General features: G+C 52.1%; 1 protein-coding gene across 1 annotated transcript in view; it reads right to left on the bottom strand.

Moving 5' to 3' along the window:
- Positions 1 to 19,630, bottom strand: part of LOC100906168 (putative polypeptide N-acetylgalactosaminyltransferase 9) — a 39,325-nt gene that overhangs the window by 4,702 nt on the left and 14,993 nt on the right. Inside the window, exons 2-3 of the mRNA XM_029112023.1 lie at positions 8,526 to 8,646; positions 983 to 1,219 (exon numbers count right to left, since the gene is read on the bottom strand). Of these exons, the coding sequence (XP_028967856.1) occupies positions 983 to 1,168 (186 nt within the window). The 5' untranslated portion in view covers positions 1,169 to 1,219; positions 8,526 to 8,646. The remainder of the gene's footprint in view (positions 1 to 982; positions 1,220 to 8,525; positions 8,647 to 19,630) is intronic.

Here is a 19,630-nt window from a genome sequence, read left to right as displayed (position 1 = left end):
GCTACTGGAGGGAGGGTGTCTATAGGACACGAGGAGAGAAGTCGATTGATTCCTGCCATCGAGTCACCATGAATCACCCTGCAGAGAAAATGCTGCGGTATTCCCGGATCGATGTCCACCCTCGAGTTGGAGAAAGCCGGCTCCCCAGAAAAGGGCCCAAATTCTCGTCGAGAAAGATGGAGTCGCTGCCGCACTCACGAGCAGGAAAGCTCGGAACCTAATGCGAATACGCTGTAGGACATGGACCCCTGGAGATCTTTCGTCGTATAAATTGCGTCGCCCAACTGCAAGCCTCTCGGCTTCAAGCTGTCGTAGACACGAGGGCGAGCCGGGACACGCTTGCTTGCTTGTCGCTCGCTGGCTCTCCTGGTCGGATGTCGGCAGTTAGAAACTTCCGTCAACCAAGCGATCTGGACTTCTTCCCGGAGTCGACCGGATTAGGCGAGACGAAGGCCGCAGTGCGGAATTTATTTTTTTGTAAAATTCCAATCAGTCTACGAGACTGCGAGAGCACTGTTTTCGGAAATAAATGTCTGCTCGGGCGTATGAGAGGGAGAAATACGTGGCGGTCCATGGAGGGAGGGAGGAGGGGAGAATCTGCGAAGAGCTCCGCCGTCGGCTCACCCGAAGAGGTGTCACGGAGCGCGTAGACGAGAAATATGCTTGGCTATCAGCCGTGCTACGAAAGCAACGAGCCGGAAAATATGCACAAGCGGCTCAAAGCCCTAAGCACGGAGCGGAAAAACTTTCGCTTCTTAGCCTCGTTATGACCGTCTCGGCTTTCACGGCGGGCAACGAGCTCGCCTGTTAGGTTGTTTTGATTGCTCGCCTGCCTCGGTGGAAGAGATTGGTTAATGCGCCGGCTGGCTCCGGCGCTGGCTCATGCCTTCGTTCGTCTCGACCACGAACTACTCGTGTCTTACACGGTGCTGACCAGGGGGCTCATCGCAGCCATGCGGAAGCGCTTTAGGAAAACACTCACCTCGTCGGCCACGTCATTGAGTTCCTGCGGCTGCACGGGCGCTTGCTGAGGCTGGAACACGTGATTGGCATCCTCAATAATGTCCTTATGAGTCGAGGCAAATAGTGTTAACAGCAGCCACGAGAACACCATCGCCCCTCCCAACTTCCACATGACGCCGCCACGGTGTATCCGCCGCATCAGCATCTTGAAGAACGGGTTCGCCACGTCCGCGGAGTTCTCTTCACGCCGTGACCTCTGAAAGACGGAGAAATAAATTCTTTAGACCCGTGATAGCCCATGCGAGAATTCGGAGCGCCCGTTTCACTGGTGTACACTGAATACGATCGAGTGACTGACCGACTGATCGGATGGATTGCTCAGCCCGCTAACTATCATTACGTGGCTCCGTATGGAACCACCGAACTATCGCCGAATCACACAACAGGCGCACGCGAACAAAGCGCATCGGCTGCCACGCAGACGGCGGGAGAACTTAATAGCAATAATTTCGGACCGCTAAACTCAGTACTCGGACGGGCTGCGGCTGGAAATTTCGCTCTCCAACATTTTTCTCTCTCGATGTCTCAACGGCTCCTACGGCCGCGACAGCGCGGCCCAGCTATCATTCGGTCGCATCTCCGCTCGGCCATAGGGTCGCTGTATGATTTGGATTGGGTTGTGTTCTCAAATAGATGAGCCACTGGCGGCCGCTGGGGCCTGTGGCAACCCATATGAGGGAGCGTGGGCGGCAGAAGCATCCAACGAACGATCCTGAAATAAAGGCCGGGCAAACGCGTATCAGACCGACCGACCGACCAAGCGGTCCTAAACGCTAATTGCGAGCTGCACACCAAGCTGACGTTCGATCTCGAGAGAATTCAACAAAATGCCACCGCACAGGGCTTCGGCCTCTGTAATTATGAACAATCAGAATATTTGCTCATAAGGGAGCTCGGAGCTCCCGGCACGGGGCTGCTCCGAACGAGAGAAGGGTCGTCATTCTCGACCGTCGGATCCTACGCGCGTGATTTGCCGGAGTCTGACGGCATCCCGCATAGTGCGAGGCAGCGCGAGCTCGTCGCCCGGAGTCGGGTAGCGGTCCTTGAACACCATCACGTGATAAATACAGTAGTCGGACGGGAGCGTTTGGTGGCCCCGATGTTCGATCAGACGCCCATAGAGGGAAATATTCGCAATAGTTATTAGATATTAGTTATTATAATGGGAAGAATGATGTCGATGATGATGATGACGGCGGCGGCGACTACATTCGCGTAGCTCAATATTTGAGTGTTTTTCCCTCTCTCTCTCTCTCCTCGAAAGAGAGATCCCAAGTGAGAGAGAGGAACGAAAATCAGGGATCCGTATGAAACATGATATTTGCGAAAGCAATGTTTGTCGTGCCGCGCAGACATCGCAGCCGCCTATTCCGACGAGCTTCGCTTTCTTCGTTCGGGTTTGGCATTTCTCCAAGCCGATTTTGTGGCCTCATCGGTCTCTCGAGTGCTTTAACGCGGCTGGGAAAAAATTGATCCCAGAGGTCCTACCGCTACGCGGTCGAGCGTTCAGAGACGAAGAACGCATTCCGAACATTTGAGGAGCGTTCCGTAGTTAGTATCTTCGGCAGTAAAACTCCGAAACCGCTTCCTGGTAATTCTACCGGAGAGGGTTTTTGACTCAATTCAGGGATTCCGGACTCCGAACACGCCCACGGAAGAGTTCACCCTGCCGTATCGTCCTATGATCCATGGGGTCGGCCGTCGCGCAAAAGACCGCTCAGAGATGCAGAGTTGGCCTAACGAAGTCGTATCTATTAATATGGGCCCCGAGCCCGAGAACAGGGACGTGATTCCACTCCACAACATTAACCTCCCAGCTCTGAGTCTGCGAGCTTTGTCCGACCGATCCAGGTCTGGTCGTTCGAGGCCAAAGTTGCTGGCTCGGACTCGGAGCCGCTCCACCGAGAGAAAAGCGTTCGGCTCAACTTAAAATAACCTGCGTCCAGTGCTCTTAAAAAAAGAGCAGCAACGCTGAAAGTTCGAGAGCGGAGTATGTACAAGCGGCTGAGAAAGTCGTTCTGTCGAAAAAGTCGACAGCTTGAATGCCGATTTTGAGAAGGTCCTCGGAGCAATTCTTCATGAACGTGCCAAGCGTACGCCAGGATCGCGGTGAGCCACGAGTCAAATAGGTTACTAAGCGCACCCGGCCATCTTCTGCCTCGACATTTCGTTCGAGCTTCCTTATTAAATTTTATGTTTCGTTCGAGTCAAGCTTTTGAACTTTTCGAGACTTTGGAAAACCCGAGCCGCGAAAGTCTCGAGTTCCCCGCCATTAGCAGCCTTGACCCCTCCGTCTCGCTTTCGAGCGCAGGCGAGTCGTGAGAGCAGCCGATCTCGGCCCGAGACGACAAGAGCGACTCGAACGAGCTCAACGACCACAATCATCGCACGGAGTGGATCGGTTGAATGTGCCGTACCGCTCGACGTTCGCAGGGTGTGCGATGGGAGAGCCTAATTGTGGTGATCGCACAACGATTAGATGATGGAAAATTGCGGAACACATTTCTGATCTTATGTAGAATTGAGTTCCGAGAGTGAGGAGCGAAACTCTTGGGTTTGAATCGTGACACCGCGGGGAACTCGTTCGCCTTCACTCAGCCACGGTAGAGTCGCGGCAGCGGCAATCTCCGATCCCGTGCAAGGGCACTAACAAGTTCTCCTCGACCCGAGAGCCCGAGACGGGAGCAAGGGCTGAATCTATTCCGAGCCCGACTGCCGAGCCACCAATCCAAAATATGTAGCTCTGAGGGATTTTGCATTCAAGCCGAACTGGAGCATCTCTGCTCTCGTCTCCGCTGCGAGCGAACTCTGAGAGTACTTCAGGGAGCTCGTTGCCTACTACCGAAGACTGTAGCGGCCGATTCTGTAGACGACACTGACTTAATTAAGGTCATGTCGCACTGCATCTGACTATCGAGGCTCCGGTGACGGCCGGAGAAGTTTACTTGCGTGAATGTGCAACGCTTAGACATCCTCGGAGACGACCGGCTGGAAGATGATAGCGGAGACGGAGGCTTAGAGGATTGCGAACGTGATGATGAATGGGTCGTTTCCGCCGCTGTGGCAAAAGTGGATTTGACCGGACTGGTACTACGGCGTCCGACTCGGCCGGCACCCGGAGCGTCAACTTTTGCCCGAGCAATTTCGCGAACTCCGCCGATGATACGCTTGTGTTAATGAAGCCGCGTGATACGATAGACACACGCAGCCGAGGATATCGATGAGCAGCAGGAGCCCACCGCAAGAAACCCGATCAGTCAACATAGGCTCCGAGAGACACAGTCCTCCCGCGAACAGGAAACATCTGGAAACTCCGTGTTCCGGCGTTTCAAAGATGCAGGCAATAATGCATCATTTGACTGAACGGGAAGACGTCGAGCTGGGTTGCTTTGACGCCGGGTTCCAACAACGGAGGAACGGTCAGCTGCGTCGGGAAACATCTGCTCAGCTCGCTGGCGTACGTCCAACAAACTCGTCCCAGCGGACGCCGGCGGGAGATCGGTGGAGATCGTCTCCGAAGTCATCCTGCATTGACATGGGTCATGCCCATCCGGCGAAGCTGAGGCGCGTCTTCATTCATGTGGATTCGACATCGATTTTCTCCCGGTTATCGATATTGTGATGATGACCACCGATCTTGATAAGCTCGTCTCTCTCGGGCTCGGGTCCTGATGATGTCGACGGGACCTCCAGCTCCCCGACGAGTTCTTCGATCATGATTCGCTGAAATAGTTCGGATTCTGGGAAGAATGAATCCACTGAAGGACCAACTGCGATGGCAGAGAGATGGAATTTCACTTCCAGACCGCGTGCTGTGACTGGTGCCCATGATGAACGTTCCCGACAGATGACATGGGCAAGGTCACTCCGTGGCTCATGTTCCCATCGGCGGTTTATTAGCAGAATGACAAAATCAAGGATAGAACGCGAACGTTTTTCTAGTGGTGTGTCGAATCATGCGTGACAACTAGAACAACAGAGCTGGAAGGATTAACGATGCAATCGTCGATTAGGTCGGAACTTCAATCCCCAATCCACTGAATCATCTGAATTCGCTCACGAGGCTCTGGATCCGGCACCATAGCGGAAACGACACTGTAGGCATAGACGTCACCGAAGTCCAAGACCGGCCGAGATTCATTCTGTTTGCGATCAATGTCAAGCAGGTCCGAACGAACGGTCGTTTACTGTTCAGACACCTCACCATGGCCTTGGACGAACTCGCAGATTTCCCGTGAAATACCGAACGGCCCGATTTACCTTCCATCTGGGGCTCCGGTATAAGTCTAATCCACTGATCATCATAGACAATGGGGCTGTCCGGTACAGTCACAGGCGGCCGTCGAACCATTCGATTTGTGATGTGGCAGAGGGCGCACAAAAACAAAGCGCTCTGTGCGCCGGCGAAGGAATAGCTCCACCATCAAGCCTCGGGAAGAGTTCCCCCGGAGATGAAAGCAGATTATTCCGATTGGTTCCGTTTACGTGTACAGACGTCCGGAACAGCAACGTGTGGTTGTTTCTGATGAAGTCGTAATCGATAGTCTGATCATTAACAGCAGCTCCGAGCTCATCTCTGATATCCGAGGGAGGGCGAATGCCTGACCGTCCGACTGCACTGTAGGTAGGAGGGTCAACGGAGCGAGCATGTCTGTCGGGCTCGCCTGAATTCGATATCATCGCCGACATCGGGAAAAAGTCCGATAATGACATCTGCATTAGAAATAAGCTCCTTTTTTTGGTCTCTCCAAAAAAGCACCCGGATTGCTCTCCCCTACCGCGTCCTCTGGCTCTGCTCCGTCGACCGGGAGTTGTCTTCCTCCCGAAAAATCTCAGTATATGGTCGAGAATCAACGGGAATTTCAGCAGAACACTGCACCGTGATTCCAGATTCGGATAGCGCTCCGAGGATAGTCTATTTCATCCTTGATACATCTGCGGAGGCTCTGTCCGGCCGCCAGCCCGCTTCGTAGCTGCGTGACTGTCAACGGCAGCCACCTGCTCAGGATCTCAGGCCGTCCAACGAGCGCACGAGCAACTTTGGCCGGGCGGAAGGACAGTCGACGCAGACGACCAGCTTCTAAATAAAGTATTTCCCTAGTTAGCACAAACCCCGATGATTTCGCGAAAATTTTCTCGCTGCCGCTCGCAGGTTGTTGCAGTTCGTTCCCCTTGTCCGCGATCCCTTCTGAGATTGGGAGAGTGCTGAAAGCTCGACGACAGCCTTCTACATTTACGAGACCATCACTCATCTGTACTATAAGGACTGTTTCGCGCCGTCGTCCTACTCGCTCATGTTCGCGCTTGCGTCTAAGCAGACAAATGAATGCGGCAGAAAACGCTGTGAAAGAAGAGCTCACAAGGAAATAATCGGCCTTGAGCACTGCAGAGATGATTCATTCGATTCCGCTCCGCCATCCCCATAGGGTCCTATCGCAAACATCGAGAATCTCAAAAGGAGGGATCGAGAGCATGTTTGTCCTCAGCGCTAGGGAAGTCGAATCATGACTCCGACCGAGAGGAAGAACGAATCATCATCCAGTCCCGCAGATCGAGAGGAGTGAACCCTTCGTCGACCTCGAATCCATCCCAACTGTCGACGTCGACCGCAATCTTGCTCAGTCAGAAAAATCGCCGTAGACGATGAAGCTGTAGCTGACGTTCATTATCAGCTCGTGGACAGAGATCGCGTGCAAGGAGGAGATAAGAACACGAGAGAAAAATCTAGAATGATTCTGAAGATGATCCATCTTCTCCTGCTCGCCTGCAGGCTCCTTCCCCGATCCTGCCTGCCCGCCCGAGCGACTATTACCTACCATTAAGTTCATATCAGAGAGTACGTTCGTCGATGTTTGGCGGAGGAAGGGGGAAAAAGTCTTCCCGGAATCGACACGAACACGAATCGAAAAATACAGCGTCGAGGGACTCGGAGAGGACGAGCGAGCAGCGAGCGTACCGGAGACCGACTCGCGCGATCGACGTTGTAAATACATCTTATCGAGGAGCCTGCGAATCCGCAGGCTAACATCAGAGACCGAATCAAATCAGCTCCGCAGCTGATGGAGTCGATTCCTGGAGATTCCGAGATCTGGCTCTCGCTCGCTTCCCTTGATCTCTGTCTGTGATTGCTCTTGCGAACAGAGTTCGACGTGACTGATTTGCAGCAGCAAATGCGACACGCTGCTGAAGTAAGCGTCACATAGATGCACCGCAGCGTAGGGATCCGCCGACTTCCCGCGGAAAAAGTTGGACGGAAAAAGTCGCGTCGGGAAGTCGCAGGCAAGCGGACGTACCACATTTTCCCATGCTTTCACGAACATTTCCTCATCTCGTGGACTTACCGAGACCTGTGCGGAACTACACAGTCACCGACGAATGCTCGGTTGAGGGCAGAGATTCGAGAGTCGACGATTTCAGCCCAGCCTCTGACCGTGAGTTGTGAGTGACCTCCGAATGGCTCCTGCTTCTCGGATCCGCACACTTTCGTGCGGATAGCTGCGTGGGTAGCTGCCCTTGGCTTCCACGGGCAGGGGTCTCAGGAGACAGGCACGATACGGATATCATTCGTGTGCAACTCGAAAAATCCTGCGCATCCCAATGGTTCAAGTTTCGAGACTGCACAGAGAAAGCATGTATCTCGACATCTCGGGTCAGGACGAGAATTTCGCCTGGATAACTTACTCAGGGGGTAAGGTATTCGATGTCGAACCGACTAAGAATCGCCTGCGGGCGGTTCCTGAAACTCCAGAGCAATAAGTCGCAAGGCTTAAAAGTTTTCGAAAGCCTGCCTCTACAATTAAGCGATGGGATTAAGCGACCTCCACATCAGAGCAGAATCGAGTTTTTCCCCAATAGGAGGACAAAACTTCAGCAAGGACGGAATTTGGATCGTCCAACTCTACGACGGCGACGAAAATCTCAGACGGAATTCGACTTCAGCGGAAAGACTGAGACAGTCGGGCTGGGCATCGCGCCCACTTTCGGGGGGGGGCTCGGTGTATTCCTCTCTCTTGGGGCAGCCCACCAGCAGGAAGGTTCGCTCGTTCGGGAATCTCCGGAGAATCGATCCTTCCTTATTGGAGAGGATAGAACATCATGTTCAACATCGAGGACGTGAATCCAAGGTAAAATATGGGATCCGGATTCCTCGGCTGAGAACCGAGACGTCGAGGACACGAGTCGGGAATCGGTACGCTCTGAACGGGGTTTCTCGCTAATCTCGTGGGTTTCACTCAGGGGTGGGGATAGATGCACAATGTATAACACGGAGTGATACCGCCTAATATGTATACTGACGACTGCAAAAGGATTTTAATGGCGTCCGAGTCTCATGGGCGTCTGCCTCGGCTCCGGCACAGGTTCCCTACTGTTTGCGACGGGAAATAAAGGAAATCCTCATGAGGAGTCTTCCGAATACATGGAGTGCCCTCGGGCGTTGCGACGATGAGTCCTCGACACACGGAGGTATTTCAGGCTGGGACGGAGAGGCCAAAAGTACTCACTTTCAGGGTTCATAGAACCTCATTCGATCTGAAGATCCAGAAGTGAGCACGTCCGAGAGCGACCTGAGTCGCCTCTCGAGGTTGTCCCCGCTCGAACGCACCACCGTGCGTTGGTATCAATCTGAAACAAGGAAATAATGATTTTAGTGCTCAGCTGATCACGCCCCCGATTCACATGGACTCTATGGACGGATTAGTTTTCGACGGAACTTCGGGTAACTCAAGCACGTATGCGCTCCTGACGTGTGTCGAATTGTGTCACCTCTAATCACTGGAATGGCTCCTCCTTACATATTTCATATATCCCAGGTCGGTCCGAGCTCTCATTACTGCAGCTCACCGTGAAATTTATGGGAACGAAACTCTTCCGAATAAGATTTGTGCTTTGATAGAATGATTCAGCCATTGGCCGCTGATTTCTGCTCCCCGGTCTCGAAAGAGATTCTCCGGTCCAGCTCTGGGGTCTGCACGAACAGTCCGACCAGTGACCGTTCCCTACGAGCTTGGCAAGTTCAAATCATTTGGTAGGTAATACTCGGATCACCACCTTTTAGCCCTCAATAAAGTCTATAGGGTCTAGCTCGGAAGAAAATTGCAGAGTTTTGAATCCGTTTCCATCTGGTACCGAGCCGAGAAAGATGGCCCTCACGCGTCTCCAGTCATTGCACTGGTTTGCATTCGGGGCCGTGTCTCTCCTCCACACGAATGTGGATTGTGACAGCCTGAGGATTTCCACGGTGACGGCCTTCTTGTGCGAATCACGAATAGAATCCGAAGGCCACCAGCACCGCTCGATCAGAAACTAACAAAGTGAATGTTTGATGGAACGAGTCACATGATTGATTGACAACGTATCATGTAAAAGATGCGGGTCTGCCAGTGTTTGACCCCGCGGAACAATAATCTCCTCTGGACGGAAGTGGCGCTTCAAGTCTGCCAGACGGAAACGACATTCTGGAGAAAATTCCGGCTCGTTAGCGACGAAGAGAGAAAGGCTTCTGAGATGACGATCTTAAGCCGGGGAGAGTTCGTTAAAGAAACAAAAACGAAACCCGCGGAGAACGAGGAATCAGAATAGGCCACCGGCGGAAGATGCGAAATCAAAAAGCTCTCCAGTAAAATGCGAGGGACGAGATAACGACAAACAACGGCGAGCGCCGCTCGGAAGTTTTCTGAAGTCCATCGTTCAGGCTAGTGCGGTCGTTGAACCTGAGCCGAGAGGCATCGGACATCATCAACGCATCATTCTCGACAACCACCAAAGACACAATTCTTTTCACACGTCATCTCAACAACTGATGACTGTCTGTTGGCGCCATTCCTCTTGCTTGCCCGCCTCACTGATTTCGGAGCGGACAAACTTGCTGGAAACGAACTTTTAAGTTGGCCGTCCGAGTGACCGACCGTTAGACGAGAACTCTCGCACCGGATCATCAACACAAGCGCAGAAGTTCTGCGATATGCCTTTCAAAGAAAGGAACGGAATCATTGGCGCGTTTCACTGTCAATCTGAGCTAAAAGCTGGACACTGGGGTGGCACCTTATCACATCATCCAAAAGAGGCAGACCTCCGAGACTCGCCCGTTCTTTCGAGCAAAGCAAATACCAGAACCCTTTCTCAGAAGTTCTTCGATGTTCAGACGATAGGGTCGCCGGATCGATATACAAGCCCGGATGGCCGGATACTGAGCTGTTGCATCTCAGCGCGACTGAACTCAGTCGGAACTCACGCCTTCACTCGCGTAATCTCGGTCGCTTGAGACGACAGCTCGGTGGGTTATTCGAATCGACAAATGTTCGATAACGATCGAAATAGAGAGCGTCTCGTGAGGAGGATACCGAGGAACATACCTCGTCACGGAATACGGTGCTCAGCGCGTAATCGGGAGCTATGTCACGCGTTTGTTCTTCGACAGAATCCCTCCGTTTTGACGCATTGACACGTCGAGGAATGGCGTCAGCTTCGTTGTCGACGGGCGGACACACATGGAAATACGCAACTCTCAATCCTCTCAGTTTACGTCGTATGCCTTGGTTGCAGATTTTGACTTGACATTTGAATTTATCTCCTCGATTACGGATTATTATCTCGAATACGGAGATAAGCTCAGAAAGAGGAGTGAATTTTGAACAAAAAAGCTTTTCGCATTCCTCCGGAACGTGTGATCGGAATTTCCGCCAGGAGGAATTTTTGGCTTACTGGGTTTCGGCTATCTCAACTTTCGGCGTACCTACTGGGTTTCGTTTAGACGAATTTCGGCGTTCTGGGTTTCGGCGTGAAAGTTTCGACTTACTGGGTCTATACCGAAAAATCAATCGAGTTGCCTCAGACCCGGAAGAGATAGCGATGTCTCAGGAGCACGCTGTCGCTGTACCCTGTACCACAATCGCGGAGGGGGGCCTACGGAGACTCACGGACTCACGGAATGTGCCGAGTCTCATTCATTTCATGATATTTTTCTCCCGAAATTCCCTGATCGTTCACGGAACTTACAACGGACTTCGAACGGAATCGACCTCTTGCGTCGATGTCTGGATATGCCGACTGGTTCGGCCAGCCGAGTTTTTTTCGCTTCCTACAGCCGTCATTTTTTATTGTTTCGCTGACCGGCTTTCCTCGATTGACAGTGTTCCGTGGAGTATTTTGACGCGAATTCAAGTGTTCAACGCGTGGCTCCGGATTCGGGACCTATTGTCGGATCCGAGGCTGAATTGATACGAATCTTCAACCTCATGATAGACGGAACTAGAAGGCTCGTCGTCTTCGTCGAACACTTCGCTGCCACCAACAAATTACTGGATGAGCGAATATCCATTCCCTCAGTGCTATCATTCCGTGGGTCGGTCAGTCAGTCTTAATGAGAGGGTCCTTAGAGAATCAGAGAGCGAAAATTCAGGAAGCTCTTTCGAAATCACAGAATGTATCCAACGGAAGAGCAATGGGCTAGCGGTAGGCGAAACTGAAGTAACGCGGAGTAACATTACACAAGCCGTGACGCGAAGCTCACAGACACAGAAACGCCGTCCATGACGCACCAGGCTGGCGCAACGAGAAGGGCGGCTCGCGTTCCAGGTGACCTGTCTCATTAATTCTCAAACCCAGTTGGAAGCGTCTTTTCTTCTTTTTTCCACCCACAGCCGTCATCGTTCTAATTGCGGGTGATACAGCGTTTTTAGAACGAGCACTAAGTCAGAAAGTCCGGCGTTCGCTCACATAGAGTCTTATAAGAATCATCTCGTTTCAATTTACTTGAGTTTACATCGCTCGTCTCCTGATTCCGCGAATCGCTTTCTACTAAGGCGGGAGGAACATCCCTGTATTTTTCGTAGTCTCTTGAGGACTCTTCGCATTTGCAAAGGGGTGATCAGATTGAGACGGAAGCTTCTCTCGGTGGGAGAGAAGTTTTTGGCGCTTGATTCTCTTCACCCGGACCACTGAGCAAGCTTTTTCGGAGAAAACCTGCGCGAGCAGATGATCTGCTTGATATATGCCGAGACGGTGACGACAGACCGAAAACGTCGCGGGGTGAGTTAGGCTAATTTCAAGAGATATTTAGAATTTATTAAATTAGGCGTCCTTTTCTCTGAACCGCGAATCACGCTTGCATACTCGACTTCAGCGAATACGACGCTGGACATCAGGAATGCAGATGCCGATTGATTCGAGACGCTCTTGAGCGAGTTCAAATGACCGTATCTCTCGATCCTCCCTCTAGTGAGAATTACGCTCTAGCTCACGGAATCGATTGACTCCAGGGGTTTCAATGAAATACGACGCGCAGTCACTCATCAGGCGAAGGAACGCGATTTCTCCGGGGCAATAAGCACTCTCCCATGGAGAGTGTTCGCTTCCGGGCACCAGCGCGACGGGACCCAGCGGCGAAGCGACTAAAAACACTATAATTCGCTTCTTACTTAGCCTGTGTAGGTGAGGGGCCAATCGACGACGGATATCTTACTTTGTTTTTAGCTCTGGGCTAGCTTTTAATCATCTCTCTTCTTGTTTCGCGACCTGTACAGCCTGCGTGCTGATGCAGAATTACGCTTCTCATTGTCTCCGAGGAAGGAGCGGAAAACAGGAAGGAAGACTGTTTCTGCGAATTCGACGAGGGAGGCCCAGGAAGCTCTCCGTGGGGGAAGGATTGATCGGACCCACATTGATTCGGAATAGTGTCCCTTGAACTCTAAAATTAATTCTGCTCAGAAGAGTTGAGCCTGATCTCCTCAACGAGGGATGCGAAAGGGGCCGCAATCATAGGCCACAGATCCTTCACAAACATTGATTTTGGAGAGATGAGGAAGCGCATTCTGAACACGATGGCGACGAGCTAGATAAGCATACGTCTCGAAATGATCAAGCGGGCGACAATTTTCCTCGCAGTGTCCCTCATGAGAGCGCATTGACGCGCTAGATTAATCATCCACAACTGCAGCGCCGAAGGAATTCAACGGCGAAGCTGATCAGTCCGTTTTTGAATTGATGGTCGGCTCCGACAGCGGTCCTCATCGCAAAACCGTCGAGGTGGTGGTGATTTCCGAAGCGATGTTCTTAGGCGGAATCATCCGCTGGGTTGTCGGGCGACCAGAGGCTGATCCAGATTTTGATTGATGCCATCGAGTTGGATTCTGCGGCAAAAATAGTCGCAGCTGAAACTCTTTGAATGACCCCAATGACAGCGAAGGCAAGTGACGATTGTCTAAAGTCGACCCGAACGGCCGGACCGAGTAACGGGTGGACAGACGGACAGTCGGCCGTCTGGTCAAGCGTAGGGTCCATATAGAGCAAGTGAACGGGCGGAGAAGAAACTTTCCGGTGGAAGGGTGCTCCTGGGAACCCTGTCATTGACACCCGCCTACGTCTTTCTTCGGGCTCACCTAAGGATCTATTGAAGATTATTTGCTCGCTCGCTTGCTCGTCTTTTCCCATTCTTGGTTCGGACGATCACCTCGGGAACCGATATTTTGACGACTCACTGCTCCCCACCAGCAATTTCCGACTCGCACCGCACTTCCTAACGAGCAGCACTGACTGAGCGGAAGATTTGCTGCCGAGTTTTGACATCCAGATTCGCACCTGCGGTAGCACATGATCAGAAGTTTCGGGGAGCGATTCGATTCGGATCAGATTGGGAGTCATTCATTCGAAGAATAATTTCCAATCACACATGAAGCTGTCCCGTTCGAGCCGAATCCAGGAATCATCTCCAGTAGGTACTGTGCCGAGGTGATGACCGAGTGTCAGAGCAGAGCTTAATGAGGTCGTCCGCTTCAGTTTTAGTGACTCGAATATATTGTGAAGGATCGTGAGCGACAAGCGAACAACCATTCGCGTCGATCAAGCTACCAATAACCGCTCTAAGATGAACAATGATGCCAACTGTCATGACATTTGCCGAGAGAGTTATTAGAGTTCTAAATAAGGCACCCGACGGCCTTCGAGTGTTGACTTTGTCGAGCGCGATTGTGATGAGGAGGTTTGCCCGTCGCAGGGTCTCAAGGCCACTCAGGATCTGCCCACCCAGAACATGAGGAGCACGGGAACGTCTCTTGGACCGAACAGTTGCCGACGGACTTCAGCCTGTCGATCAGCACTGTCCCGATTCGAGGTTCACCGTGCGCGAGCCTCGAATCAGTTTTCAGTTGAGGAATTTTCCTTGGACTTCCGCAGCGTAAAATTTCGTTGCTCATTTTCGACGAGCATTTTGAGGGAACTTTGGTCAACCTTCGAGCAAAAATCATTGTCAACCGAAACGGCAATGGATTCACAACAAACCTTTGTTGGGGCCGTACCGTTCGCCGTGGGACCGAATAGACGTCTGTGCGCAGCAGATTGGAGGAAGAAGAAACGAGAAAGCGAATCATTGAAATCGTCCGCCACAGTCCGGAAACCTTGTCCGCTTCCCCAGAATCCACAGGGAGCACTTTCTAGCTCAACCCGAGCAAAGATGAAATTTCCGACGAATTCCAGACCACCGATGGGAATACCGATAAGCTTCAAGCAGAAGCGCGAGCAAGATAGTTTGGACTCCTAGCCGCAGATAGCCGAGTCCCCCAGAAACGAGAAGGCATTCCGCATTCTCGGTTGTGAAAGGTTGACGAACAGTTTGAGATATGAGCCCGTCGTCAGCTTCGCACTCCTCCCGCTTCTCGTGCTGTGTCCCTGGGTCTTTTGGGCTGCACGAGGTTTTCGGACGAGTTCTTTTGTTCCAAGTTCCAGCCGGAGATGCTCCCTTCCGTCTGTATGCGTACTCTGTTTCCACGTCTTTTACTATCCACCGACCAATCGGCCGGCCGGGCCACCGACCGACTGACGAATGGACGACCACCGACCGCAGTGCTGAAGACTCGATAGCGCTACCGCTGACGAGGCTGGAGGAGAAATGCCGGGGAAGTGTTCCGCTATTAAAGGGAACCCCCAAGATCTCTAACAGCGTCAAGGGAACCCCTCTCAAAAGCTATAAATGCCTTCCGAAATCGAAACACGCCCGGGGTGCGGGTCGGTTGTAAAAAATAAAGGTTGCGTATTCGCCTTTGTGCGCCACTATGATTACAGCGCAGGGGCAACGGCGGCCAGCACCACGTCGTCAACGCCACTGAACACGTTTCTCAAATAGTACGCGAGAGAGCTTATGTGCTGGTCTTTTGTGGCCCGGTGCTTCTGCATACAGCTGCCGCCCTCACCGCGAAAACCGACGAACAATAAAGCCATTGAATAGAAGCCACTTCGTTGCCCCATCAATAGAGATAGGAGCCTGCCCCTCGAGGATCATCCGCGACTTTCGAAGACCTCCGGGCGAGATAATCTCTAATTCCGATCATCATCGTCTCTGGATTTGGATAAAGGGCGCGACTCGAGGTCGTAGACGGTGAGCCCGGTCTGGCATACGAACATTCGTGCATCAATCCGCCATGTACGACTCGTCAGAGAGATTCATAAAACTAACTGACTCACGACTCCTTCGTAAGACGGGGAAAATACGAATCTTCGGGACAATATATCTGTGAGGGGAGACCGGCAGTTTTCCGTGTGACACGAACTGAATACACGGCTCCGTATTGATGCTTTGGGTGCTTTTTTTTGCGAATGGCGATCTGACACTCGCACGGCATCATCTGAAAAATATCTGAATCACGGAACAAAGTTGAACGGAAAGGCGATACATCTCACCGAAACGGGCTTGCTTCAACATTTCCCGTCCGCGTGTCTCATTCCTCCCGCTTCCCACAGCGACAATAGTTCAATTTGGCAGAATCGAGCACACGATCCGGTTGTTTTCGACGATTCCTTTCCGAAAAAATGGTTACGAAGAAACCAGATGTTAACACGTCGCTCCGCTCACTTCCGATACCTGATCCCATTGAGCAGGTCTCTTGAGATACGATTCACTCTTCGGGCCGGCTGCTGCCAACGAGCGCCCCACCTTTCGCCGTCGGCTCGCAGAAGAGCTGGCGAGGGGCTGGAGCGAAGTTTCAGATATTCGGACAATCTGAACACGGAATGCAAATTTCATTAAGAACCCCTCGGGTGCTGCTCTTATAACTCGCCGCCGCCGCCGTCGTCGCTACCGCCGCCGCCCACGACGGCGCGGCGCCGTTCTCCAATACAGGGAAGGGAATTTTTCTTCACGTCCGAGCGGGACGACTCGAAGAGTCACATCGGAGGGCAGATAAAAATTTCTTCTTTGTCCTGGGACCGTAAATCCATGTCTGCCAAGAGCTCATCAGATGGCCGGGCATCGATTTTCGAGAGACAAAAACCACAATGATCCTCTTCGATGATTTCTCCCCGTTCCCCGAGGGTGTCAAAACCCTGACACCTGTTATCAGAATTTTTCCCTCCCTCTGCATGCTGGGTAACTCGAGCTCCTTCTCTAGTTCCTACACCGAGATACGCAGCGGAGTCCCACAGAAAAGGGAGCACAGACTCATTTGTTATTCAGGAAAGGCTCAAAAAACCTGATTGCGATCATCAGGCGTCTCGTTGATGTCTCACTCCACTGGTTGACAATCGGCTCTGTCAACGGTGCGACCCCTGATTATCGGAGAATCCAGATCGGTCCATCCGAGAAGCGACATCTGATTAGCTAAGGGAAAAGGAGAAGGAAGTGACGGTGAGCAAGAATGAGTGTACGATGGAGGGTCCCTCTGGCCACGGCGAGAAAGTGGACAGCCGTGTCACAATTGAGGATGACGGAGTGTTGCTGCTGCTCCTTAGCCGAACCACTTCAACGGGATAACAGCGTTTGTTGTACGACCTCAACGTGCTCCGGCGCCAGGTCGACTGGCCATCCGAGCAGAAGTTGCCTGTTTGCGCGACGTCTCGCCGCAGCCTTACCCACTTCCCGTCGAAGGCAAGGCTTGGCAATCTGTCCACGGATTGTCCGAAGGCTGTCGCACGACGTGGGAATCTCTCTCAGATGGTCTCGCGTCCGACTAACTTGAACGAAAGCACCCTGCGCGGATAGAGTACACTTTGGTTGTCGCAGATGTCTCGCTGCGTCACACAAGTGCACCGATGATGACAGGACCTTGACCAGACATTTCCTGCTGCAGCATAGAGCTCAGCTCGTCGGAACCTCTTGAATTCACAGGATCAACATCTGAACTATTCACTAGGGCTCGGGATGTATTCGAACACGATTTCGTCCAGGATTCCGTAACCGTTCGGGGATATACGGAACTCTGCTGTGGTGGAAATGACTCGCAACCAGGCCTGAATCGTCTTTTGTTCCACTTCTTTTCTCCCATTCCGTTCTACCCAGCGAGACTGATCGCATGCTTTTGACACCGCGCGGCGTGACGTCACGTCGGTTTCCAGTTACAACGGGAAAGCGGTCTGATTCTTGAGCTTTGGCGATCGGACCGCTTGTGACATCATAAAAACTTTCGAAGCGTCTGATCGTCTTCTGCTCCCCTTTTCCGCTTGGATTTCCTTCGTTTTAGGTATCGGCTTCCAGCAATGCCGTCCGGCAACGACTGGCCGTTAGGAAGCGGTCGGTGCTCGAGCTCGAAATCCGTGAATGACGGAATCTTGGCGACAGATATCATTGAGTGTTTCAGGACCCGGAAGTGAGCGAGTTCTCCACCACAAGCCGCTGCTCTGGTGGGATGATCCAACAACGCTCCGAGGTCCAGAGTATCAAGTGATGGACGGCTTATTCCGTGGTGAGGGAGAGAGGTTGTGAATTAGGCCCCTTCCCTCGAGGGAATGCATGCATGAGAGGCGTACAATAACCGTCGCCAACAAACCCCTCACAAGATGGACACCTCGTTCCAAGGGTGGGCGTCGCAGTGGACGCATCAAAGTTCTTTTGACGGAATAGAGAGTCACTCCGAGACTAAGTGAGGAGAAGAGGGAAGACCAGCCAGCGGTGCAAAGAATAGGGTTACCCGGCTAGAGAATCGACCGAGAAAAAAGAGTAGGGAGACTCTTTTGGAAGGAGTTCCGGGATGCTCCACCAGAGGAGGACGGCGACTGGGAATCAGGAAACGGAGAGAGAAGATACGGAAGCAAAGTAGTTCTCTCAGCCGAGGAAACTTCTCCAGGCAGCGAGAGCAGGGACGAAAAAAATTAAGGAGCCGTGAAAGCCGTATTGTGGAGTTCTAATGAAATTTGCACGCGGACAAGTCTTCGATGTTCGTACGAGCTACTCTCTTAAAGCATTAGCATAATCATATTTTCTTGGCTCTGGCAAAGTTCACAATTCGCTCGCGCACAGGCTTCTTCGCTCCGTCGGAGAGTCTATGTAAGGCGGAGGCATTTTTTCTCCCATGAAACCCCGACTTGAAGCTGAGAGATGACTTCTAACCTTTGCTTTCAATATCGTCTAGGTGGGTAACAAAGGCATCCATCAGCGAGAGAGAGATCCAGACCTGCGTCATACCTTCATTGCTCAAGGGTTACACGGAATGCTTCTTACTTGCATCCCAGGAGCTCTGAACTGGCGAACTTTGCGTCTTTTTTTGGTGCTGCCACTTCACGAGAAAACGAGAGGAGCATCTCGATTCGTGTCCGAGAATCTTCGGAAGAATCCGTTAATCGATTCCGGACCCTCATCGATTGACCCTCATCAGGAACTTGTCTCACATTCATCATCTCGCCTTCGAATCTTCGAGGAACCGAAAGTCTCTTCGGATTGCCCTTTTACCTAGGACTTAAGAAAGCGCGGTCGCTTGGGATAGAGAAGATCATGCATATGTATTAAGTAAGCGGGAGAATCGATTAGAATAGTTTGAGGCTACTATCAGGGAATTCGCGGGTATGAGATGCATGACTGCAATTCACGACGCGTGTTCCATGAGCACGTCAGCTCGTGATCCGATCGTCTCGCGCCCTTTGCGGCGCGGCGTAGTTGAAGGAAGAACGAGAGACCTGACGGTTGTGCCGCAGAACGGAGGCAGCAGAGAGGCCCGGAAAAATTGTATAGGCAAGAATGTGCCTACGCTGGGGTGCGGACGGGAAATGGGAAAACGAGAGATGTTTGATGTTCATTTTCCCGCGGTTTGCGCGCGCCGAAACACTCCCAGGCAATTGTGAGGGAATGGGGGAGAAAGAGAAACGGGCACATTTGCGGTCGAATGGTCATTTTGCTTTCAGTCAGAGTTGGTTGGTTCGTTCGTTTGTCCGTCGGACCGTCTGTCGGTCACTCGCCATTTCCGCGCGGAGGGGTTCGTCTGTCATTCAGTTCTTCCGTTACTGAGAAGATCATTAAAATCCCAGAGAAACCCAAGGGAACGACCATCGAGCGCAATCACTATCGCCGAGCTCAAGTAAAAAGCTGACAGATAGGAACGGAATGCCGAAAACAACCACGAGATGAAGAAATCAACGAACACGTGGAGGCAGCCTGAAAATAGATTAGCCGATGAGCTGGATAGATATAAACGAGAATTCAGATCTTCTCGGCTTATGCGCTTCCGGAGGGGAAACTGGCGGGAATCGCCGGGAAGGAGGAATATTGTGCAGGGAAAATCAGCCGCAAATCCAGCGTCCATGTCGCTCATCATTTCCGGTCGCTCCATTCTTCACACCCTTATACTGGAGCGTTCCAGCGGGATCATGGTCGTTGCAAACATCACCACTACCACCATTAACATTTCTTTCT

This window comes from Galendromus occidentalis, unplaced genomic scaffold, assembly GCF_000255335.2.
Source record: "Galendromus occidentalis unplaced genomic scaffold, Mocc_1.1 scf7180000077480, whole genome shotgun sequence".
NCBI classification, from domain to species: domain Eukaryota; kingdom Metazoa; phylum Arthropoda; class Arachnida; order Mesostigmata; family Phytoseiidae; genus Galendromus; species Galendromus occidentalis.
The sequence above is the reverse complement of the archived record's forward strand: the minus strand, read 5'-3'. Positions and strand labels throughout refer to the sequence as shown.